Here is a 25,698-nt window from a genome sequence, read left to right as displayed (position 1 = left end):
TCTTTTTAGTGCAAAGAGAACATTGAAATGGAAGAAAGCAGTGCAAGAAATGACAATGATAAAACAGGAAAAACTGAACAAGGAAATCAAACCATAAGAATAATAAAAATGAGCATTTTGATTCCTAAAATGAAAATTTTATTCTATGCTGAGTTAAAAATGATTTTTTATTTATTGATTTACAACTTTTGCAATTAACCTATTTATAAGGTCAATATAATTTACTGCTTATTCCAAAGAATTAGAAATGTTATCAATCTGAATCATATAAACCACTTTTGGAAGGAAGTAGATGAAAGCACATGGAAAGATACAGGTATTTTATCTTGATCTTATAAAGTATGATTTGTACAGATGAAACTGTACATGGGTCTACAATAAAAAACTCAAAGTAATCCATTAAGGTGAGACACCAATGAAATATTTTTTTAAAAATAAGGCATGACACTGTTTTAGTTTATGTTTAATTAATGTAAATAAACCATATAGTAATGTGAACAAGGAAAGTTTAACATAAAGAATTACCAACTGTAATGGGGACTAGAATAAAAAATAAGAAGTAAAGAGATCTCTAAAAACCAGGAATACCAGATAAAGAAGCATCCAGCAGATCTAGTACTGGGATGAAGAAGACAGTCTCATCATCCAGGGTTGAGATCCCAACCTTGTTAGAAGGGGTGCAGAAATGGATGTCTGATAGACAGCAGGAAGTCACTATGGTGCTGTACCAACAGGTATTGCTGTAAAATTTCTCTTTGGAACTTTCTGAAAATCTGCTTAGTCAGGAAAGCTGTTCACAAAGAGGTATCTCAGAAAGCCACTCTGCTATGAAAGGAGAGGGACCTGAATTATAGGAGGAAACTACTGGCTAATGGGTGCTAGTGACCACCACGCACTCAAAGATCTGTGGACTGAAGAATCATCAGGCACTGAAGGACCCTGCTGGTGCAATTAGCTGCACACTGTTCAGGAGCCTTCCAAACTAGCCCCCTGGAATTGGGAAACAAAGCTCTCTTCTCATGCTCTCCAGCACCTTCTACTGGCAAAACTTTAGTACCATTTGGCAAAGGAATAATTTATGGGCCTAGATTCATTTGCGCAAAGCAGGTAAAAGATTTCTTAGAAGCTGGGTGCCAATGCATCAATAATGGACTAAGTCTACAACTTTGATTGTTCAGCTTTCATTTGCACACATTTAAACTCTGGTAAAATAAAATTACCCTGTGTTTCTACTTAACAAGATTCAGCCACCCTTTTTACAAATGAAGAAATTCTCACCTTTGCTCCCAATTGAGGAGACACACAATCACAAGAGCCATCATGTCCATTGCTAGCTATATTAATTTCTCCTCAAATTCAGTTACAGTCCCAATGAATACTACGTTAACTAGAGATTAAATTATAAAGTTAACTTCCAACAACTTGTAGGTAAACTAATAGGAAGAAGGAAAAAGAAAAAGAAAGTGGTTAGCATACACAAATAAACACATTGCATACATATAGGAAGCAAAGAGAAAGTATGCAAAATCACTATTGTCTTCATTAGTAAGTCATGATTGCTATCTATATCTTCCCCCCCCCCCCCCACTACCTATTCCCTGTTCCCATGGCTTTCACCCAGAACCTTAGCTTGCTAAGGATATTTACAAACTGAAAAGAACAAATATTTATTCTGAAAGGATCTGCATCTTTAATTATACTCTCTTTTGGTTGCTATAATAATCAGCTAGGTTCAATTATTTTACTTTGATCCTAATGACTACAAATGTTAGGTTTAATTTATAACAGGAAAAATATGGAAGTGTACTTAATTCTCTTTGAACTTGGGAACTTTTTGTTCAGTTGAGCCAAATGCTTATTTAATAATCTTATAAATCTGTTTCGGAAACAATATTTGACACATACACACAAATAAACATATATGTTTTAAATATTTGAAAATAGTTCCTTTAACGTGAATTATTCTAATAGAGGTCTACGTATTTTATCTTTATTTTTCAGAATTTTTGCTACTACCGAGGGTTTATTGAAGGTTATCCAAATTCTATGGTGACCATTAGCACATGTGCTGGACTCAGGTTGTGTTATATAATTTGATAATTACAAAGTATAATGTTGTCTTAAAGTTTTTAAATTTTTAAAATTATATTCAGGGGTTCTAAAATGAGGCATGACTTATTGTGGGAAATTGTCAGTGGAAAAGCACAGTATGGAAATTCTTGTAATATCTCCTACCCAATCCTGAATTAATATTTTTGAGATATTTATAGACTATGAAATATTAATTGCTAGATGAATATCAATAATGTTACTATTCTGTGCCATTCAGTAAGTTTGTGGATATTCAGTAACTTTTTCCTACTTTACCATCTAAGACCAAGACTCAAAATAATCTACATACTGTTAAAAAAAAACTGTTCCAGTATAATTTTGTTATTTATTTTATTGACTTTAAAAATGCATTATTTTATTTATTTACTTATTTTTGGAATTTATAGGGGTTTACTACAGTTTGAAAATGTGAGTTATGGGATTGAGCCCTTGGAGCCTTCAATAGGTTTTGAACACGTGATTTATGAAGTAAAACATAAGCATAAAGGTGTTTCTTTATATGCTGAGAAGGGTATTGAATCAAGAGAAATGCCCTATAAAATACAAAGTATAGAGGTAGGTGATTAATTGAGTAAACTATGATTATTGCTATGCAACAATATAAACTATATTTTTCTAATGCACAAATTATTTACATTAATATACATTATAGGTAGATGTACCAGAAACTTCATGACTTATATTGTAAGCCTCAAAACTAGTCATTCAATTCTCTAGAATTGAATCCAAACAGGCATTTTCCACTGTTAGTAGCAATTTTTCTTGGGATCTGGACCTTTATTGTCTGCAGATGCACTCCTTTCTCCATATTTATTATGTCAAAATGTTGATACAAATAACATATAAAGAAATTCACATAAATATTGAAGATATATACCTAGAGTCCTGAGGAGAATCACCAGCATCTTTTAAGGCAATGGCCTCAGGAGAGGCAATTACATTTTCCTCAAGAAAGACAAGGTTAATCTTCCTATGCAGGGATAGAGAGGCTGCTTCTACTGGCAAAGAAGACTCATCAGGATTTAAGGGATCAGTGACTCCTAGCTTTGTCAGAATCTTGCTATATGTCTTTTTTCCAATTTTCAGAATCTCATTGCTTCCCAATTAATGTGCACACTTTAACAGTAGACACCTGTAAGATTGAACATTCAATTTGTGTTATAATTCATCCATTCATATAAATGAGATTATGAGTTTGGTTTTCAACACTCTCAGCTCTGCAAATACAGTAGTTAAGGGTCTCTTTCAGGGCATATATTTCTTCAGACAAACATAACCAACAAGATGCCTATATATGTTTATGTGTGTGTGATTGGATCAGGTCTACCCATTATGGAGCGTAGTCTGTTTTACTCAAAGTCCACCATTATGAATGTTTATCTCATCTGAAATCACATTCACAGAAACATCCAGAATGATGTTTAACTACAAATCAGTGTATTATGGCCCAATCAAGTTCACAGATAAAATTAACCATCATACCAGAGTTAGAAAATTCATTATTATATTTCTTCTAAAACATTTATTAATTTCTTGCATTTTAATTTATAATCCAATATAATTTAATTTTTGTCCGGAGTGAGGTAGTGTTCTAAATTCATCATTTTTTATTTGAAATCTAGTTTTTCCAATTCTTTTTCTTTAAAAAAACTAATCTTTGGTCCACTGAATTTTCATGGCTTCCCTCCCCGCCCCCCCCCCCCCCCCCCCCCACCGCCTTGCCAAAGATCAGTTGACCATAAATGTTTGGGACTATTTCTGCATTGCAATTACGTTTTATCTTTATGTCTATTCTTATGCTAGAACCACACTTTTATTTGTTTAACCACTATATCTTTGAAGTATGTTTTGGAATTAGTAAGTGTACACTCTTCAGAGATGTCCTTTTATGAGATTGTTTCGGCTATTCAGGGTAGTATTCATTTCCAAATACATTTTAAATTTTATTTTCAATTCCTTTAAAGAACCAGATGGTGTTATGTTGATTTTGTAGATTGCCCTGGGAAATATTGCCATTTAATAATACTGACTCTATCTGTGAACACTGAATAGCTTTTTGTTTTTTAATTTCTTTTTGCAATGTTTTGTATAGTTCAGTTTCTAAGTTGTCATCAAAACTATTTTTGTTAAGTTTATTTCTACATTTTCTATTTAAATATTATTGAAATTTTAATTTTTATTTCAAAGTTATGTTTCTAACTATTAGTGTTTGGAAATTGTTGATTTATATATACTGATTTTGTATCCTGCAAACTTGTTTAAATTGCTTATTGGTTTCTTATCTTATTGAGGTTTTTGTAGTTTTCTATGTATAAGGTTATGTTATCTTCAATAAAGACAGTTTATGTTCTTCCTTTGCAATTAGGATACCTTTCATTTATTTTTCATTGCCTAACTGCCCTAGTTAACACCTCAAGTATAATGTTGAATAGGTGAGAAAAGATATCCTTGTCTTGTTCCAATCTTAGGAGGAAAGGATTCAGTCTATTGCCATTAAGTATGATATTAATGGTGAAATACAATAAAAAAAATCCCTGTAATTTATGACTCACTTTACTCTCTGAAAAAACTCTCCTGTTTTTCATTCTATCCCATGTTTTCTGACTTTTCCTTATAGATATACTCACATTCTAGGTACTGATATTTCCTTTGTTAGGTTTCAGATTTTTATTTGTCATATACCTTTCCATGGATTTGTCTGCTGTAATTTACAGATCTCCCACTTTCTTTCTAAATTTCTTCCTGAGTTATCCCATATTGGACTTAATGATCACTCAAGTTAAAATACACAAACACACATTATCTATCTACTTATTTATGTATATCTATCATCTATATATCTAAGTAAGTTTGTAAGTTTGTATCTATCTCTCAAATTTTATCTTCATGTCCCTTCTCCCTCCCTGAATATTCATACCAATGACCTTTGATATCTTTTAAACTTAAACCTTTAATCCATCTATATTGGAATTGGATCATCTGGAGGTGTTATGTGATTTTCTTGCTTAGATCCAATTCTCTAGTATTTACTTGACCAAAGCAAACTTTCCTGCAGTTGGAATCATCTTTATGTAACACATAACTAAGAAATTTGTCTCTGTATATGGCTACTTTCTCTTATCAAATAAAATAACTTTAGAGGTCTTTTGAAATCAAGTTATCTGCTTTCAAAGCTATCAACTTTTCCAACACATAACAATTCCTGGCATTAATTTATGCAACTTTGTATTGAACTTTTATTTGGCCAGAACGGACTATGTATTTTTTTCTGCATGAAAGCTTATTGTTCCATAAATGAGTAAATAAATTCTTGTTAACTAAATATTACCAATTTCAATCTCAAAGAAGACAGTGATCAAGGATTATTTCAGTGAATGTTAGCCAACACTTATTTTCCTTAAAACAAAGAAATAGATTTTAATCACTCAATCCATTAATGTATTATTTCTCTCAAATAATTTAAATGTTTACTTTTATCCTCAGGTAAGGTAGTGTCATTTCTTGTTTAGGGACTTTAATAAAATGATAAAGTTCTATAAGCAAAACGTCTTTGCAATATTTGGTGCTTAATTTTGGAAGTAATAGTAAGAAACCAGTTAGACAATAAGGGGATTTCACTTGCATTTTTAAAATGAAACCCTTAAATCTCCAAGACTTGGGCCAAGAAAGAGAATTTTAAGGTGAGGGGGAATTTAAAGTGAGTAGTCAATCATCTCTAAATGTGTCTTTCTGACCTTTCTCAACTTTTTTTTCCCTTTAAATTCATATAACTGTCACTTTTCTGATCTCCACTAAATACCAGATTTGTTGTTCCTCTTTAATTCTCTTTTTTATGCATTAAGGAAAGCATTTTAATGAAAACGAAATGCTTTTGAAATTTCAAGGGATTAAATATCAGTGTAAAGAAGAAAAAGCACACACTAAAATGAGCATGATAACATTTTCCTCAATTTCTGAAATTTGGTCCTCTTTTTCTACTTCTAAATATTTTCCTGTGCATGTAGATGATATGCTATTTTAGTAACAAAATATTTTGAGTTATCCACACTATAGTCTTAAAGTGCTTGCAATGTCTGTCTTTTTTCCCCAGTGCATTTCTCCTGCATAAAAACTGATGAAAATAAGTAACATTTTATTGGTAGTAATTATAACAATTATTATTGTATCCCCATGTTTGGGAAACAATCTGAGTCGCATAAAAATAAGCCAGCTTTCAAACACCGTTAGGCTTCACATTTATGCCTAATTTAATTACTATGATCTACATGGATCACATCATATCCAGAATATACATCTTGAGATTTCTATGATCCAATTTAAGAGTGTTAGTTATTTTGATTCTCTATTGGCTAGCATTTTTCTGAGGTAAATTATACAAAAGTTAACTTTATCCTTTAAATGAAATCCCACTCCTCTAAACACAGATGTGTCCTCATCTTTTAGGGATACAGAAAAAAAAAACATAGTACCACATACTACTGTATAATAGGATTTTTTTTTTTAATTTTTTTCAACGTTTTTTATTTATTTTTGTACAGAGAGAGACAGAGCATGAACGGGGGAGGGGCAGAGAGAGAGGGAGACACAGAATCGGAAACAGGCTCCAGGCTCCGAGCCATCAGCCCAGAGCCTGACGCGGGGCTCGAACTCACGGACCGCGAGATCGTGACCTGGCTGAAGTCGGACGCTTAACCGACTGCGCCACCCAGGCGCCCCTGTATAATAGGATTTTTAATCTAATTAAACACATACATCTTGTATTGGGAAGTCAATTGAGAAATAGAAACAGAGAAAATAAAATGAATAGACAAGTACCAATGAGAATATGGACAATGGAATTAGAGGAAAGTTTTCCTTGAGTGAATTAAATATTTGATCAGGTAGGGGTGCCTGGGTGGCTCAGTCGGTTGAGCGTCCAACTTCATCTCAGGTTATGATCTCATGGTTTTTGAGTTCGAGCCCCGCGTTGGGCTCTGTGCTGATAGTTGAGGGCCTGGAGCCTGCTTCGATTCTGTGTCTCCCTCCCTCTCTGCTCCTCCCCTGCTCACACTCTGTCTCTCTTTCAAAAATAAATAAGGATTAAACATTTTTTTTTAAATAAATAAAAAATAAATATTTGATCAGGTAGAAAAGATGTGACAAAGGCAAGATTTCTGAAAATGATTCAGTGATGCCAAGTTTTGCTTATATTATCTGGTTCTATTTTTTATATATAAATCAGATTTTACGACATCGAATTCATGAAGTAGTGGTAAATATTAAAATATTTAAGTAATTCTTCAATTTTGATGTAAAGTTTGTGGATTTTTTTCAGCCACTCTCAGAGTTCTCTCAGTATATAGAAATGCATGTTGTAGTTGAAAAAAATTTGGTAAGTATACTTTAATTTATTTTACGTCCATTTATTTTAGCAATGAAGGTTTATAAAAAAGTTGGAATAAATTTTTAACAAATGACCATAAATGACAATTTTTGCTTTATCGCTGCTTTAATGTATTTTAAATTACTACTATCAGTAAATTGAAAATAAAATATCTATAAACTTATTCTTAATTTTATATAAATAATATAAATAAAAATAATTGCTACCTTTAGAATAGTTTCTTAGTAATTTTTATTTATAATTTTTATTTATCTTTTCTATTTCCCTAATGCTTGGCAATGCCTGACCTTTTTACTGTCCCCAAAGTTTTGCTTTTTCAGAGTGTCATGTAATTGAAACATATAGTGTATGTTTTCAACTTTGCTGCATGCCTTTTCCTGGCTTAATAGCTCATTTCTTTTCAGCACTGAATAAAATTCTATTGCTTGGATACACCACAGTTTATTTAGTCACTCACATACTGAAGGATATCTTGGTTGCTTCCAAGCTTCCAAAATTGTAAACCAAACTGCTAAAAACATCCATGTGCAGGTTTTTGTGTGGACATAAGTTATGACTACTTTGGGTTAATACCAAGGAGTATTATTTCTAGATCATATGTAAGAGTTTGCTTCATTTTGTAAGAAAATGCCAGAATTTCTACTAGAGTGGCTGTACCATTTTGCATTTGACACTTTAAATATATTATCCTAATGTCTTCTGACCTCTGAGGTTTCTGATGAAGAAAATGACTGATAATCTTATCATCCCTTCTATGTGATTAATTACTTCTGTCTTGCTGCTTTCAGTATTCTATATTTGTCTTTAGGTTTTACAGTTTGATTACAATGTCTTTGATTATAATGTGTCTTGTGGTTTGTTTTTGGATTTATGCTTCTTAGTGTTGTTGAGCTTCCAGGATTTGTAGGTTCATGTATTTTATCAAATTTGGGAAGTTTTTGGTCATTGTTTCTTCAAAAATAATCTCTATTCTTTTTCAGGGATTCCACAATTCATATATTATTCTGCACAGTGGTATAAGTCCCCCTTTACCCCCCTCTTTGGTTCTTAGTAATTTCAATTATCCTACCCTTGAGTCTGTTGATTACTTCATATGTCTCTTCAAATCTACTGTTGACCCCTTCTAATTAATTTTCAATTTATTTATTGTATTATTCTACTCCAGAATTTGTTTCAAATTTAAAATAATTTCTATATCCTTGTTATTTTTCTCATTTTTTTTCATATATCATGTTCCTTTTTTAAAATTTCCTTCAGTTCGTTCTTTTCCCTTAGCTGTTTCAGTATACTTTATTTTACTTTTCATAAAGTTTCTATTTAAATTCCAGTTAACATACAGGGTAATATTAACTTCAAGGGTGATTCAACACTTCATACAACACCTGATGCTCATCACAAGTTCACTCCTTAATCCACATCACCTATTTAACCCATTCCCTACCCACTTCTACTCTGGTAACCATCAGTTTTTTCTCTATAGTTTGTTTGGCCTCTCTCTTTCTTTTCTTATCCCTGTGTTCATTTGGTTTGTTTCAAAAATTACACATATGAGTGAAATCGTGTGGTATTTGTTTTTCTTTGACTTATTTTCCTTAGCGCAATGAGAGCTCCATCATATCATTGCAGATAGCAACATTTCATTCCTTTTTATGGCCAAGTGATATTCCATTGTGTCATTCATCAGTTGATGGACATTTGGGCTGTTCCCATAGTTTGGCCATTGTAGATAATGCATGTATCTCTTTGAATTATTATTTTTATTCTTTGGGTAAATACCTCATGGTGCATTTGCTAGATTGCCTACAGTTTTTTATTTTTAACTTTTTGAGGAATCTCCATACTTTTTTCCAGAGTGGCTACACTGGTTTGTATTTCCACCTACAGTGCAAGAGGGTTCTCCTTTTTCCATATCCTCACCAACACCTGTTATTTCTTGTGTTGTTGATTTCAGCCATTCTGATAGGTGTAAGATGATATTTCAGTGCAGTTTTGATGTGTCTCCTGATGATCAATGATGCTGAGCATCTTTTCATTTGTCTGTTGGCCATCTGGATGTCTTCTTGAAAAATATCTATTCATATCTTCTGACAATTTTTAAATTGTATTATTCTTTTTTTTTATTTTGGTGCTGAGTTTTATAAGTTCTTTATAGATTTTGGGTACTACTTTTTTTGCATATCTTCTCCCATTCCATAACTTGCCTTATAGTTTTGTTGATTGTTTCTTTCACTGTGCAGAGGCTTTTAATTTTTATTAAAATTAAATAATAATATTTAATTAGTCCCATAGTTTATTTTTGCTTTTGTTTACCCAGCCTCAGGAGACATATCGAGAAAGAAGTTGCTGTGGTCAGTGTCAAAGAGGTTACTGCCTATATTCTTCTCTAGGATTTTTATGGTTTCTGGTCTCACATTTAGGTCTTTAATCCATTTTGAATTTATTTTTTGTGTATGGTATAAGAAAGTGGTCCAGTTTCATTCTTTTGCATGTTGCTGTTCTGTTTTCCCAACAGCATTTGTTGAAGAGACTTTTTTTCCCCATTGGATATTCTTTCCTGCTTTGTTGAAGATTAAGTTGTGAAGTTGTGAGTTTATTTCTGGACACCCTATTCTGTTCTATTGATCTATGTGTCTGTTTTTGTGCCAGTACCACACTGTCTTAATCACTACAGTTTTATAACATAACTTGAAGCTATGATTGTGATGCTGGAATTGTGATGCCTCCAGCTTTGCTTTCCATTTTCATGATTGCTTTGACTATGCAAGGTCTTTTGTGGTTCCATACAGGTTTTAGGATTGTTTGTTCTATTTCTGTGAAAAATTCTGTTGGTATTTTGATAAGGATTACATTAAACGTGTAGATTGCCTTGTATACTATAGACATTTTAACAATATTTGTTCTTCCAATCCATGAGTATGGAACCTCTTTCCATTTCTTTATATCCATTTCAATTTCTTTTATTAACTATTTTATAGTTTTCAGAGTACAGGTCTTACACTTCTTTGGTGAGGTTTATTCCTAGGTATCTTATTGGATTTGGAGCAATTATAAATGGGACTAACTCCTTAATTTCTCTTTCTGCTGCTTAATTATTGGTGTATAGGAATGCAACAAATTTCTGTACATTGATTTTGTATCCTGGGACTTTACTGAATTCATGTATCAGTTCTAGGAATTTTTTTGATGAAGTTTTTTAGACTTTTCTATACAGAGTATCATGTTATTTGCAAATAGTTAAATTTTGACTTCCTCCTTGCTGATTTGGATGGTTTTTATTTCTTTTTGTTGTCTGATTGCTGAGGCAAGGTCTTCTAGTACTATGATAAATAACAGTGGTGAGAGTGGACATCCCTGTCTTGTTCCTGACCATAGGAACATTTTTTCCTCATAAAAGATATTAGCTGTGGATTTTTCACAAATGGCCTTGATTATGCTGAGGTATGTTTCCTCCAAGCCTACTTTGTTGAGAGTTTTTATCATGAATAAATGTCTTCAGATGCTTTTTCTACATCCATTGAAGTAATAATATGATTCTTATCCTTTCTTTTATTAATGTGGCATATCACGTTAATTGATTTGCAAATATTGAAACACCCTTGCAACACAGGAATAAATCCCACAATTGTGGTGATTGGTTTTTTTAATGTATTTCTGGATTCAGTTTGCTAGTATTTTATTGAGAATTATTGCACCTATTTTCATCAGGGTTGTTGGCCTGTAGTTCTCTTTTTTAGTGGAGTTTTTGTCTGGTTTTGATATCAGGGTAATGCTGGCCTCATAGAATGAGTTTGAAAACTTTCCTTCCTCCTGTATTTTTTAGAATAGTTTGAGAATAGGTATTAACTCATCCAAATTGGTAGAATTTGCCTGTGAAGCTATTTGGCCCTGGGCTTTTGTTTATTGGGAGATTTTTCAATATTGACTCAGTATTTTTGCTGGTTATTGTTCTGTTCAAGTCTTCTATTTCTCTTGTTTTCATTTTGGTAATATATATGTCTTGGAATTTATCAATGTCTTCCAGGTTGTCCAATTTGTTGACATATAGTTTTTCATAATATTCTTTTATAATTGTTTGTATTTCTGTGGTGTTAGTTGTTATTTTTCCTCTCTCATTTGTTATTTTATTTATTTGGTTCCTTTTTCTATGTCTGTCTGTTTGTCACTCTCTCTCTTTTTGATTAAGTCTCACTAGAGATCTATTAATTTTATAAATTTTTTTAAAGAACCAGCTCCTGGTTTCATTGTTCTGTTTTTTTCCCCCAGTTTCTATATAATTTACTTCTGCTTTAATCTTTACTATTTTCTTCTTTCTACTGGCTTTAGGCCTCATTTGTTATTCTTCTTCTAGCTCCTTTAGGTGTAAAGTTAGTTTGTTTATTTGAAAAATTTCTTGCTTCTTAGGATAGGCCTGCATTGGTAAATGCTTTCCTCTTAGGACCACGTTTGCTGCATCCCAAAAGTTTTGGACTCTTGCATTTTCATTATCATTTGTTTCCATGTATTTTCCTTGTTGACCCGTTCATTAGCATGTTTTTTAATCTCCATGCGTTTGTGGTTTTTCCAATTTTTTTTCTTGTGCTTGACTTCATTTCATAGCATGTGGTCATAAAAAGTACATAGTATGATTCAGTCTTTTTGTATTTGTTGAGGCCTGATTTGTAATAGAATATGTGATATATTCTGGATGATGTTTCATGTGCACCTGAAAAGATTTTGTATTATGCTGGTTTGGGATGGCATGTTCTGAATATACCTATTAAGTCCATCTGGTCCAGTGTGTCATTCAAAGCTATTGTTTCTTTGTTGATTTTCTGTTTAGATAATCTATCTGTTGATATGGGTAGGGTTTTTAAGTCCCATGCTATTATTGTATTATTATCAACGAGTACCTTTATGTTTGTTATTAATTGTTTTATATATTTGGGTGTTTATGTTGGGGGCATAAATATTTACAATTGTTGTAACTTAATGTTTTATTGTCCCCTTTATGATTATACAATTCCCTTTATCTCTTGTTACAGTCTTTGTTTTAATGTCTATTTTGTCTGATATAAATATTGCTACTCTGGCTTTCTTTTGACATCCATTTGTATGATAACTGTTTCTCCATTCTCTCGGTCTCAATCTGTAGATGTCTTTAGGTCTAAAGTTAGTCTCTTGTAGGCAGCACATAGATGTTTGTACCTACTATTTTTTCTCGTTTTTATTTTTAGGTCAGGTTTCCTAGGGTTTTTATTTGTTTGTTTGTTTTTGTTTGTTTGTTTGTATCTTGGGTGAGCATATCTTAGTGGCCAGCCAGCCAATTATTAGGAAGAGGCTATCCTCCAACAATTGAGCTAGTAAGTGTTCCATTCTGGATTTATCTCTGGGTATGGAATAGTATCCAATATTTAGACAGTATTTTAAGTCAGGGAGGTTTTAAATTCCATGGGACTTTCTCATATCTCTTCTGGTAGTGAGTAATGCCTTAAGTTTATCTATGATGTTGTGGATATCTTGGATCTCTTTCACTGTCTCCTGAGCCTGAATGATACCTTGTAGTTGTGTATGCATGGAATATTTCAGACTATCAAGAATATATGATGCAGCATATTTGTTGTATATGTTGGCTGTTGCATTCCCTCCACCTCCGTGTTAGATTTCCAGATAGTCTTCTGAGAACTTTTTCAGAAACTAGGAGAAGCACACCTCATTTTAGCTATAATAATGACTTTTAATGTTCATTTGCCACAGAGATTACTACTGTTTTGGGCAATGTATCTGGGCATGCACCCAGGGCATTTTGCCTTTTCTCTGCTCCAGAAAAGCTCATCTTCTTCTGATGACTTATATGTTTTGACCAACCATGGTAGAATAACTACACAACAGAACTTAAGATGGGGATGGGGAGAGCTTCAGGTAAGATGCAACATATTCTCACTATTTTCAACATCAGGTTAGCAGTTTTTCTTTAATAAATTCTTCTAATATTTTTGTATGGCCTTGGTCAATTACTAGAATCTTGAAATGTTTTTTGACAATTTTGTTTTATCATTGCTTATCATGGAAAGGATCCACAGAGCTCATCATTTCACCATCTCAGAAGTCCTGATGTAATTATTTCTTTAATTCCCCAGTAATTTATGAACTCTTCTTTCTATAGGTTTTACACATTTGCTAGGTATTTTATTTCACTGTCTGTAAGTTAGATATTTTCATATATTCTTATTTTTATTTCTTGTTATTAATAAATTCTTAAATCACTTTTTGTGCATTGGTTTGCCTTTGTTGCATAACAAGGTACTCCAAAAAATTTAGTAGTTAAAAAAAAACTCCAACTATTTATTCAGCTCACAATTTTAAAATTTATTCTGATCTCAGCAAGATTTTCTCTTGCTATACTGGTATCACTTACCTGTCTTTAGCAAGGTACTAATTATACATGAGGTTGGCTGATCCACAGGTGTCTTAGCTGGTATGTTTAATCTCTGCTGCACATGGTGACTTGTCAGTCTGAAAAAAGTCCTATAGTTTTTTATTTTTATTTTTTGGGGGGGTTGTTTACAATGCTAGTAGCATTGACAAGGTCCTTCAAAACCGCAAGAATGGACAACATTCAAGTTGTAAGTGATTTATAAGCCTTTCCTTATATCATGATTGCTAAAGACATCCAAAAAGAGTAACAATGTCCAGCCTCTAATTCAAGGGGTAGAAAGTTATACTTTGCTACACTCCAAAGTGCCATGATACAGGAACAGAAATAATGTAAAGCAATTTGCATTTTCCCTGCTTTTTGCCTGAAAGTTTAACACATTGGTCACTGCCCACTTTCTAATAACACTTGAATCATAATTTTAATGTTTACTAAAATGTTAATTTCAATTCTTTTTTCATTTCCTTGACTTTTCAACTCCAATAATGCTATTCATCAACCTGCCTCAGCCATCAGCTTCTATAATTATACATTATAATTGACTGCTACTATAATATCACTCTTCCATACTCTAATATTCAAGCATTACAATCTTAAACTACGTTTTTTTTTTTGTACACCAATCTTTTTCCTCATTTCCAGTCTTCCTTATTTTATGCCACCAAGATTTTTATCCATTAATTATATCACTGTTGCATTAACCTCCAAAATGTACTCCACTCTTCCTTACAAACCATGTATATTATGGTTCCCCATTATTGCATTATTGTCACTCCTTTGCAAACATCCTCAACTCACTTGCCATTTTTTCCCTTTAATGGTCTCCCTGGAAAAGCCTCGAACCTGGTTAAATTGAAATGAACAAGTAATCTGTTTACAACTAGAAGGAATACACAATAGGGAATGCTGTCACTTTAATTTCATAAATCTCCAAACTTCATCATGCCTTTCCACTTTTGATTGGTTACTTTGCTGACTCATATTTCACAGACAAAATAGAACAAATCAGGGGAGAAAGTCCACAAACTTTTGTCATTTTATCAAATATTGAACTTGGAATTTGTAATAATATTCTCTACTTTCCTTGATGTTAGTAAGAATGAAATGGTGCTCCAATCTAACATTAGAACTCTGTGTACATTACCACTCACCCACTCAAGGATGTGACAATAAAAAACCAAGCTCACATTATCAATTTTCATCAGGAAATACATGTTATTCTATATTAAAAACAAATAAAACAGTTAACAGTTTCTCTTCTTTTAGCTAACACACCAATATTTTTCTTTAATTTATAACACTTCTTTAAATATTTGTTTGTATTTACTGGTCCCAATTCCTCTCTTAATATTCTGTCTTTAACCTGACCAATCTCATTTTTATTCCTATTTTTATCCCCCAAATTAATTATAATGCAGAATTTATTTCTACCTTTCTAAATTAACTATTTCATTCAAATAACTAATAATACTACTTTGAAGCATTTGATAGGAATTGCTGGCAAATTTTATCAAATGCTTCTCAGCATCTATTATTACATCTGTTATGCAGGTTTTCTCCTGCAGTTTGTTGATGTAATGGATAATGTTTACATATTTTATTGATGTTGCACATTAGTTTACTGGAAAACTACTCTGCTTCATCATCACATATTATTCTTTGATATATTGCTGGAATCTATTGACTAATATTTATAATTTTTGCTTTTATATTAATAACTATGGTTGTTTTATAGTTTTGTTAAATAGATCAATTAACACAGAATAAACCTAAAGATGATTAAAAGACTAAGATTAAAAATTTCATCAGGAGCTTATGAGCTCACAGCCACATTTTATCTAAATTTTATGTAACTGATTAGATTCTAATCTAGTGGTTTCAAACTTTGGTATGAATAAGAATCACTCAGGAAACTTGGTGATAAAACCAGCGACACACACCCTGCTGTCCTTCAACAAGCCTCGGTTTGTATATTCTTTGTTCATTTTCCCGGTGATTCTGACATGTACCAAAACCTGAGAACTACTTTCTAAACTGTTCAGAAAGTTCCTAATTCATCTTATAGAAACAAAGGAGTTAATACCAAAAATCTAATGAGGCTAGGACCTTTTTACCTTTTTTTTAAAATATGAAATTTATTGTCAAATTGGTTTCCATACAACACCCAGTGCTCATCCCAAAAGGTGCCTTCCTCAATACCCATCAGCCACCCTCCCCTCCCTCCCACCCCCCATCAACCCTCAGTTTGTTCTCAGTTTTTAACAGTCTCTTATGCTTTGGCTCTCTCCCACTCTAACCTCTTTTTTTTTTTTTCCTTCCTCTCCCCCATGGGTTTCTGTTAAGTTTCTCAGGATCCACATAAGAGTGAAAACATATGGTACTGTCTTTCTCTGTATGGCTTATTTCACTTAGCATAACACTCTCCAGTTCCATCCACGTTGCTACAAAAGGCCATATTTCCAACTTTCTCATTGCCACGTAGTATTCCATTGTGTATGTAAACCACAATTTTTTTATCCATTCATCATTTGAGGGACATTTAGGCTCTTTTCATACTTTGGCTATTGCTGAAAGTGCTGCTATAAACATTGGGGTACAAGTGCCCCTATGCATCAGTACTCCTGTATCCCTTGGGTAAATTCCTAGCAGTGTTATTGCTGGGTCATAGGGTAGATCTATTTTTCATTTTTTGAAGAACTTTCACACTGTTTTCCATAGAGGCTGCACCAGTTTGCATTCCCACCAACAGTGCAAGAGGGTTCCCATTTCTCCACATCGTCTCCAGCAGCTATAGTCTCCTGATTTGTTCATTTTAACCAACTTATTACCTTTTAAAAACATAAATCAAATTGTATCAATCTCCTGCTTAAGATTTTTGATTAGTTTTTCTTTTATCTTTTTTTAATTGAGGTATAATTGACATATGACATTGTATTAGTTATAGGTATATAGCATAATGATTCAGTATTTGTATATACTGTAAAAGGGCCACCACCATAGGTCTAGTTAACATCTGCAGCATACGGTTCCAAAATGTTTTTTCCTATGATGTGAACTTTTAAGATCTATTTTATTAGGAACTTTCAGATATGCAGATATTATTAGCTATACATACTATACATTACATCCCCATAACTTACTATTTTATAAATGGACGTTTATGCCTTTTGATGCTCTTCACTCATTTTGCCCATCCCTCACCCCCTCTTCGGGAAATCTCCCAATTTTTTCTCAGTATCTATGAGCTTTTTTTTTTAAACTCCACATGTAAATGAGATCTTAGGTATCTATTTTTCTCTGTATGACTTAATTCACTTATTAATTCACTTGGCATAATGTCCTTAAGGTCCATATATGTTGTCACAAATGGAAAAAAATCATTCTTTTTATGGCCAAATAATATTCCAATGTGTGTGTGTGTGTGTGGTGTGTGTGTGTGTGTGTGCGTGTGTGTACATCTCACAAGTTCTTTATCCATTCATCCATTGATGGACAATTACATTTTTACCATATCCTAGCCAGCATTTCTTATCTCTTGTCTTTTTGATAACAGCCATTCGAGCAGGTGTGATGTTCTGTCTCACCCTTTAAGTGATTTTTTCATTTTTATTCTGTGCCCTTTAAGTGATTTTTTTCATTGTTAATGTCATTATTTGTATGTTTGTATGTATATTTGCCATTTTGACTTTTTCTGTTTCATAACTCTTTGTTCCTCCTCTATTATCTCTTTTTGACATAAGTGCATATTTTCTAGTTTTTAATGTTTTAAAAATTATCTTTTTATTAGAAATAATTGTTTACTCATATGCCATTGTAAGAATACATAGAGATCATTGTTTGTGATAGAGCCATTGCCTCCAAACAAAAACTTTTATTCTGAAGTTTTTACTCTGGAGTATCTCAAACCATCCTGTTCTTTTATTCAATCCTGCAAAATCTGTGATTTTGCCCTATCTTAATTTTAACACACTTTTAAACAACTACTATCTTAATTTCTTTGATGTTGTTTCTGCCCTAGCTGCTATCCAAAAATTATACTCTTAGTCTTCTTTATTAATTGCACATGAGTGAGCTTCTAAATTTGGAATTGAAACATTTACCATAGCTTTGTTATCTCAAATGTTGGCATAAAGTGCTTGAATTATTGATTGTTTACCTTAATTTATTTCTGTGTGTTTGTTGATTTGTGTTGTTTATGACTATTTATCACCAATAGTGTTGGTTTTCTTTTTTACTGAATAAAATATATATTAAAATAAAAAGAATATATAGAGATCCCATGTATCCTTTATTTTTTCCAATTTGTAGCATCTTAAAATATTATAGTACAATATTACATCTACGATATTGACATACATAGTCAAGAAGCAGAATAATATGAATATGAGGATCTGTTGTGTGGCCTTTTCAGAGCCACACCCACTTCTCTTTCATCTCTCTTCATCCCACACCCACTTCTCTTTCATCTCTGAAAACAACTACTCTGTTCTCCGTGTCCATATTTTTAATTTCCAAAATGTAATATAAATGGAATCATTCAATATATAACATTCTTGGATTATCTTTTCTCATAAGGCCATTCTGGAGGTTCTTCTAGCCTTAAATACCTCTTTTTTAAAGAAATATTTATTTATTTTTGAGAGAAACAGTGCAAGCAGGGAAGCGGGCAGAGAGAGAGGGAGGCAGAATCCGAAGCAGGGTCCAGATTCTGAGCTGTCAGCACAGGGTCTGGCGTGAGGCTTGAACTCATGGACCACAAGATCATGACCTGAGCTGAAGCCGGTCGCTTAACTGACTAAGCCACCCAGGTGCCCCTAGACTTGACTACTTCTTAAACAAACTTTAAAGTCAATCTTCCTGCTCTTAGTGCCAATTTCTCTTGAAGAAAAACTTATGTAGCCAATCTCAGTATTTCAGAGTCTTCAAGATGAATTAGATTGCTGCACTGGTGTTTCACTTAAATTTCTTAAATCTGCTTAATCATTTATCACTTGTTCTTCAGTTTTCAAATTTTGTGTTTGTTTTGTTTCTTTCATTTGTGCTTTTGAAAATTAATTTTCTATTAATTGCTTTTAATAATTTAACACTTTTAATTTTTTAAATGAGGTTTCAGGAAGGCATGGTTCTGAAGGCATGTATTCAATCTATAATCTTTGTTCTTCACATTTAGATATTATATTTAAAGTAATTTAATGTTTATCTTTGGGGAGGAGAGAGAGAGAGAGAGAGCGAGAGAGCAGGGAAGGGGCAGAATGAGACAGAGACACAGAATCTGAAGCAGGCTCCAGGCTCTGAGCTGTCAGCACAGAGCCCAATGCGGGGCTCAAACTCAGGAACCACAAGATCATGACCTGAGCAGAAGCTGGTTGCTTAACCCACTGAGCCACCCAGGCACCACTTAAATCTTATAGTTTAAAACTAAGATTTTCTCTCAATAATTATTATTTATTTGATAGTAAAACATATTTTATTTGTAGTGTCTTATTTCAAATTGAGATATAATTGCCATGTAACATTGTATTAGTTGCAGGTGTATGGCATAATGACTCAGTATTTGCAAAATATGTATTGAAAAATGACCACCACACATAGTTACACTTTTTTGTAATGAGAATTTTTATGATCTACTCTTTTAGCAACTTTCAAATATGCAATACAGTTTAATTAACTATAGTCATGATGTTATACATTAATCCTCAGGACTTACTTATGGTATAACTGGAAGTTTGTGCCAAGTGATCAACTTCGCCCATTCTCCCACTCCTTATACCCCACCTCTGGAGACCATCAATCTTTTTTCTATATCTGTGAGTTTGGTTTTTGTTTTGTTTTGTTTTGTTTTTAGATTCCACTTATAAGTGAGATAATTCAGTATTTACCTTCCACTGTCTGATTTATTTCACTTAATCAAATGCCTTCAAAGTGCATCCATGTTTTCACAGATGGCAAGATTTTCTTCTTTTTTTATGCCTGAGTAATATTCCATTGCACACATGTACCATATATTCCTTCCCCATCTGTTTACGAACACTTAGATTGCTTTAATGTCTTGGCTATTATAAATAATGCCACAAGGAATCTGGGGGTGCATTTCTATTTTTTGAGTTAGTGTTTTTATTTTACTTGGACAAAAGTCCAAAAGTGGCACCGTTAGGTCATATGGCAGCTCCATCTTTAATTTTTTGGGGAAACTCCTTACTGTTTTCCACAGTAGCTGTTTACATTCCAACCAACAGTCCACAAGGGCTCCCTTTTCTACACATCCTTGTCAACACTTGCTATTTCTTGTCTTACTTAAAACAACTATCTAATTGGTGTGAGTGATACCTCATTGTGGTTTTGATTTAGATTTTCCTGATGGTTATTGATGTTGAGTACCTTTTCACGTGCTTCTTGGTCATCTGTATATTTTCTTAGGGACAGTGTCTATTCATATCTTCTGGCCCATTTTTTAATTGGATTATTTGCTTTTTTTATTGACTCATATGAGTTGTTTTTATATTTTGTATATTAACCCATTATGTCTTTTCCCATTTTTCAGGTTGCCTTTTCATTTTGTTCATGCTTTCTTTTGCTGTGCATGGCCTCTTTAGAATGATGTAGTCCCCCTTGCTTAATTTTGCTTTTGTTGCCTTTACTTTAATTTTTTTTATGTTTGTTTTTTGAGAGACAGACAGAGACAAAGCGTGAGCGGGAGAGGAGCAGAGAGAGACAGAGGGAGCAGAGGCGGGGGGAGGAGCAGAGGGAGACACAGGATCTGAAGCAGGCTCCAGGCTCTGAGCTGTCAGCACATAGCCAGACACAGGGTTTGAACTCATGAACTAAGAGAAAATGATCTGAGCCAAAGTCAGACGCTTAACTGACTGAGCCACCCAGGTGCCCTTGTTTGCCTTTACTTTAGATGTCAAATTCAAAAAGTAATTACCACTTGATATGAAAAAACTTACTGGTGTGTTGTCTTTTAGGAGTTTTATGGTTTCAGGTCTTACATTAAAGTCTTTAATTCATTATGAGTTATATTTTTTGTATGACATAAGATAGGGTCCAGTTTCATGCTTGGATGTGCTATGTGGTTTTCTTAACATTATTTATTGAAGAGACTGTTTTCATACATGTGTATTATCGACTCCTTTATGATAAATTAACTGACTATAAGGCATGGATTTATTTCTGAGCTATCTGTTCTATTCCATTGATTTATGTGTCTGTTTTATTTTATTTTTAAAAAATTTTATGTTTATATTTGAGAGAGAGAGAGAGAGAGAGAGAGAGAGAGAGAGAGAGACAGTGCATGAGAGCAGGGAGGGGCAGAGAGAGAGATGGAGACAGAATCTGAAATAGGCTCCAGGCTCTGAACTGTCAGCACACAGCCTGACGTGGGGCTTGAACTCAGGAGCTGGGAGATCATGACTTGAGCTGAAGTCGGATGCTCAATCAACTAATCCACCTAGGCACCCCATGTGTCTGTGACTGATCCACCCAGGCACCCCAGCTGTCTGTCTTAATGGCAATATCATACTGCTTTGATTACTATAGCTTTGTATTATATTTTGAAATCAGGGAGCATGATGCCACCAGCTTTATTCTTTTCAAATTTGTTTCGGCTATTTAAGGACTTTTGTGGGTCCACACAAATTTCAAGACTCTGTTCTATTTCTGTGAAAAATGCCATTGGAGATTTTATAGGCATTACATTGAAGCTGTATATTGCTTTGGGTAGTATGAACATCTTTACAAGGCTAATTCTTCTAATTCATGAACATGATATATATTTCTATTTTTGCGTGTCTTTCTTTTATCATTGTCTTACAGTTTTCAATGTACAGATCTTTTACCTCCTTGTTTAAACTTATTTCCAGGCATTTGATTCCTTCTGATACAAATACAGATGGAATTGTTTTCATAATATTTCTTTCTGATTGTTTGTTATTAGTGTATAGAAAAACAACAAATTTTTCCATAGTGACTTTTTTATCCTGCAACTTCACTGAATTTTAAAAATTAGTTCTAACTTTTTTTGTGTGCATGCAGTCTTTAGGGTTATCTATGTATCACATCACGTGATCTACAAATAGTGATAATTCACTTCTTCCTTTCCAATTTGGATGACATTTTTTTTTTTCTTACCTAGTTGCTCTGAGTAGGATTTTTGATACTATGGTTAAATAAAACTGATGAGAGTGGGCATCCTGGTCTTGTTCCTGATCTTAGACTAAATGTTTTCAGATTTTCCCAAGTGAGTATAATGTCAGTTATAGGCTTGTCATATATAGCTTTTATTACGTTGATGTACATTCTCTCCATTCCCACTTTGGTGAGAGTTTTCATTATGAAAGGATGTTGACATTTGTCAAAATGCCTTCTTCTGCATCTACTGATGATTCTTCATCATCTGAACATATGATTTGTGTCCTTCATTTTGCTTATGTAGTGTATCATATTGACTGACTTGCAGATGTTGAACCATCTAGCATCCATGGAATAAATCCCTACTGATCATAGTGTATTTCATTTTAATATGCTGTTGAATTCAGTCTGCCTATATTTTTTGAGGATTTTTTTGCATCTGTGTTCATTAGGAATATTAATAAAAGTTTGTAAATTTAATAATGCTTAAAAACTAATAAATTCATAATTTAAACAATTTCTTATATTTTTCAGTACAATCATATGGGTTCTGATACTATTGTTGTCACTCAAAAAATCTTCCAGTTGATTGGACTGACCAATGCTGTAAGTTTTTGCTTTTAATTCTTTTCTATTTGCTTCTGTTGCTTAAACAATTCCTATACATTTTATTTTATGGCATTGCCTGAAAACACATGATATATGAAATAGGCCAAATAATATAACATTTTAAGTTTCAGTTTTCTGAGTAGGAATAAGAATAAGAATAAAAACTTATATATATACCTAATTAAGTTATGGTAATTATTTTTTAAATGTTTATTTACTTTTGAGAGAGAGAGAGAGAGAGAGAGCGCGCATGAGAGGTGGAGGGGCAGAGACAGGGAGACACAGAATCTTAAGCAAGCTCCAGGGTTCACGTTATCAGCAGAGCCCAATGCAGGGCTCGAACTCATGAACCACAAGATCATGACCTGAGCCGAAGTCAGACTCTTAACCAACTGAGCCACCCAGGTGCCCCAGGTTATGGTAATTATTAAATTGATAAAGCACTTCACACAGGGCTTGCTTAAGTACAAGCATTTCAAAATGTTAATTATTACTTATTTTATACTCTATAAGATCCAATCCATGCTTAGCAGTTCTGTCATTTAATATTTGTCATCAGTGTAGTGTTTATTGTTATAGATAAATCCCCAAATCTATTTAAACCATAATATTTGAGCATATTTTCTTTATGTCTTCTTTTTTAGATTTTTACATCATTTAATATTACAATAATTCTCTCTTCATTGGAACTTTGGATAGATGAAAATAAAATCCCAGTAACTGGAGATGCTAATGAATTATTACACAGATTTTTAAAGTGGAAAAGATCTTATCTTGTTTTGCGTCCACATGATGTGGCATTTTTACTTGTGTAAGCATATCTTAGCTTTACTAAATCTTATACAAAGAAAACATACCTATATTTGACCTAATTTCTGTCAGTTAACAGGCCTTTAGGGGAAAAGTGTCATTTTTTCCTAATATTCAATATCATGTGAATATTATTTTTCAAAACACAGGTTTTATAGCAGAATTATTGATGTCAATCATTCTATTTATTTTTTGTAGTTAAAACTCACTCCTTCAATATTGTTATCATTGCTTTCTTAGAGTGTATAACATATCATTAAATTCCCTAACTATCCTTGAAATAGTAACAATATCTATCTGAAGAAACATAAATGATGAATGTAGTTATTAGGTCTTCTTTTTAGGCTTTATTTGCATAGGATAACAAAAAAATCCCAAGATTATGGAGGCACTACTGTATATTTTAATCTCTAATATACCATATTTACATTGTTTTGCATTTACAAAAATATAAGACCCTCCTATTTAATAAGTACTTTGTTTTTCTCTTATCAATATTTAGGATATATATAATATGTTACTATACTATATCAAAATAATATATACATATTTAAAAAATTATAATAATTTAAATTATTTTCTGTCCCACAAATATGCCATTTGCGCAACTCTGGCTGCCTAATTCTGATTAATGAGAAACTTCAGTCCGTAAGGTGTCTCTGTCCATTTAACTTATCAATTGTATTGCTTACGCTTTCTAATTGTAAGGGATTTTATTTATTTTTATTATTTTGATACACTAAGATTTATTTTTTAAGAAATACTACATAAAGAAGAATCTTATTTTCTAAAAATTCAATATGAAAATAACATTCTATTATCTGCTTTTAAAATGTATTTCATTTTTTAAAAAAGAAGCAGATACATTTAGTCACTTCCAAGCTTTGTTACCCTATGTTAGGTGGAAATATTTACAAATTTATAATATAAATATGCAAGACAAAAAATTTATTAGGCAAACTTAATAGTAGTTGTGCTAAATTTTACAAAATTATATGATTATGATCTTTTTTTAAAACTTAAGTTACAGAGAAAAACCAAATTATGTTGGTGCAACCTTTCAAGGGAAGATGTGTGATAACCAGTATGGAGGCAGTGTTGCTCTGGTAAGGTATGGTTTAATTTGTTTGGCTAAGACGTATAAATAGAATGCTATTTAGATTAATATATAGTTAAATATTCTTTATTTTATTATTTCTATGTATATTAACATTTGCAAATGATATTAGGGATCTTTGTCCTTGCTGCTTATTACAAATGCTTGAACTATAAGAAGTTCTTATTGAACTTAATAATATAAAATTTTTATAATTTTCTTCTTGTGAGTTTTTAGGAAGCTAAAGTAGTGTTATAAAAGGCTCATGAATTTTTCATGTACTCAATATCTAATCATTGATTGATTTTAATTTCAAGGTTAGATTTTGACTATTTCCAAGTATAACAAAATTATGAACAAGATTAAAATTAAACTTTTGAAACCATTTATCAATTGCCTTAAAATGCTTCATGGGGCATAGGTGAAGAATAACAGAATTGAATGTCCTAATTGGCATTATTTAAGTAGCAAATCTTGGTGTATTTAAAATTGGCATGTTTTTGCCTCTATGTCCTAATGCTATGGTTATTCTGACATACAGAACTGGCCTTCTGAGGATTAAGGAGTGCACCTATTGTGATGAGCACCGGGTGTTGTGTGTAAGTGTTGAACCACTAAATTGTACACCTGAAACTAATTTTACACTGTTAACTAACTAGAATCTAAATAAAACTTTAAAAAAACACTCTTTAAATTGATTTTCAAAACACAAGTGAAGACATAAAGAATTGAACCAATCAAATGGTGACACAAATTTCATCTTTACAATTCATAAATCACAGTTTGGAAAAGGTAGCTTATATTTATGACACATCATTACCTAGTCTCATGAGCTTGAATTAGACTGATTTACCTAGTCACTTTCAAAACTGAAAATCATAAGATCCTCTCATGGAGCAGGACCTTAAATGATTAGCAAAAAGTAGAACATAACTCAGTTCTTTTAAAGCAGGTTAGCTACCAAGTGGAGGGAAATGCCATCATTTACTAGAAAGTATGTGGATCATGGGAGAAGCAATCAAAGAAGATCCCTTTCTTATCCTCCACACTTTGTTGGGATAATCATTGCCTGACCCTTTTCTGGAAAAATAATTAGCAGCCAATATTTGTAGGAGTGATATGTCGAAGAAAAACAATTGAGGTTCTGTC

The 25,698-nt window shown here is 32.7% G+C and overlaps 1 protein-coding gene across 6 annotated transcripts in view; it reads left to right on the top strand.

Annotated features, from left to right (window-relative positions):
• ADAM2 (ADAM metallopeptidase domain 2) overlaps positions 1-25,698 on the top strand; it is a 131,506-nt gene that overhangs the window by 21,155 nt on the left and 84,653 nt on the right. For 5 of the 6 annotated variants that reach the window (XR_006201591.1, XM_042934775.1, XM_042934776.1 and 2 more), the window contains 6 exons: positions 2,002-2,078; positions 2,499-2,667; positions 7,427-7,483; positions 22,569-22,640; positions 23,288-23,454; positions 24,478-24,559. Coding sequence is in view for 5 of the 6 variants with exons in the window: in XM_042934775.1 (XP_042790709.1) it covers positions 2,002-2,078; positions 2,499-2,667; positions 7,427-7,483; positions 22,569-22,640; positions 23,288-23,454; positions 24,478-24,559 (624 nt within the window). In the remaining variant the exon portion in view is untranslated. The remainder of the gene's footprint in view (positions 1-2,001; positions 2,079-2,498; positions 2,668-7,426; positions 7,484-22,568; positions 22,641-23,287; positions 23,455-24,477; positions 24,560-25,698) is intronic. The other variant, XM_042934774.1, reaches the window with a different exon arrangement.

The sequence above is a fragment of the Panthera leo genome, chromosome B1 (assembly GCF_018350215.1).
Source record: "Panthera leo isolate Ple1 chromosome B1, P.leo_Ple1_pat1.1, whole genome shotgun sequence".
Classification (NCBI taxonomy): domain Eukaryota; kingdom Metazoa; phylum Chordata; class Mammalia; order Carnivora; family Felidae; genus Panthera; species Panthera leo.
The sequence above is the reverse complement of the archived record's forward strand: the minus strand, read 5'-3'. Positions and strand labels throughout refer to the sequence as shown.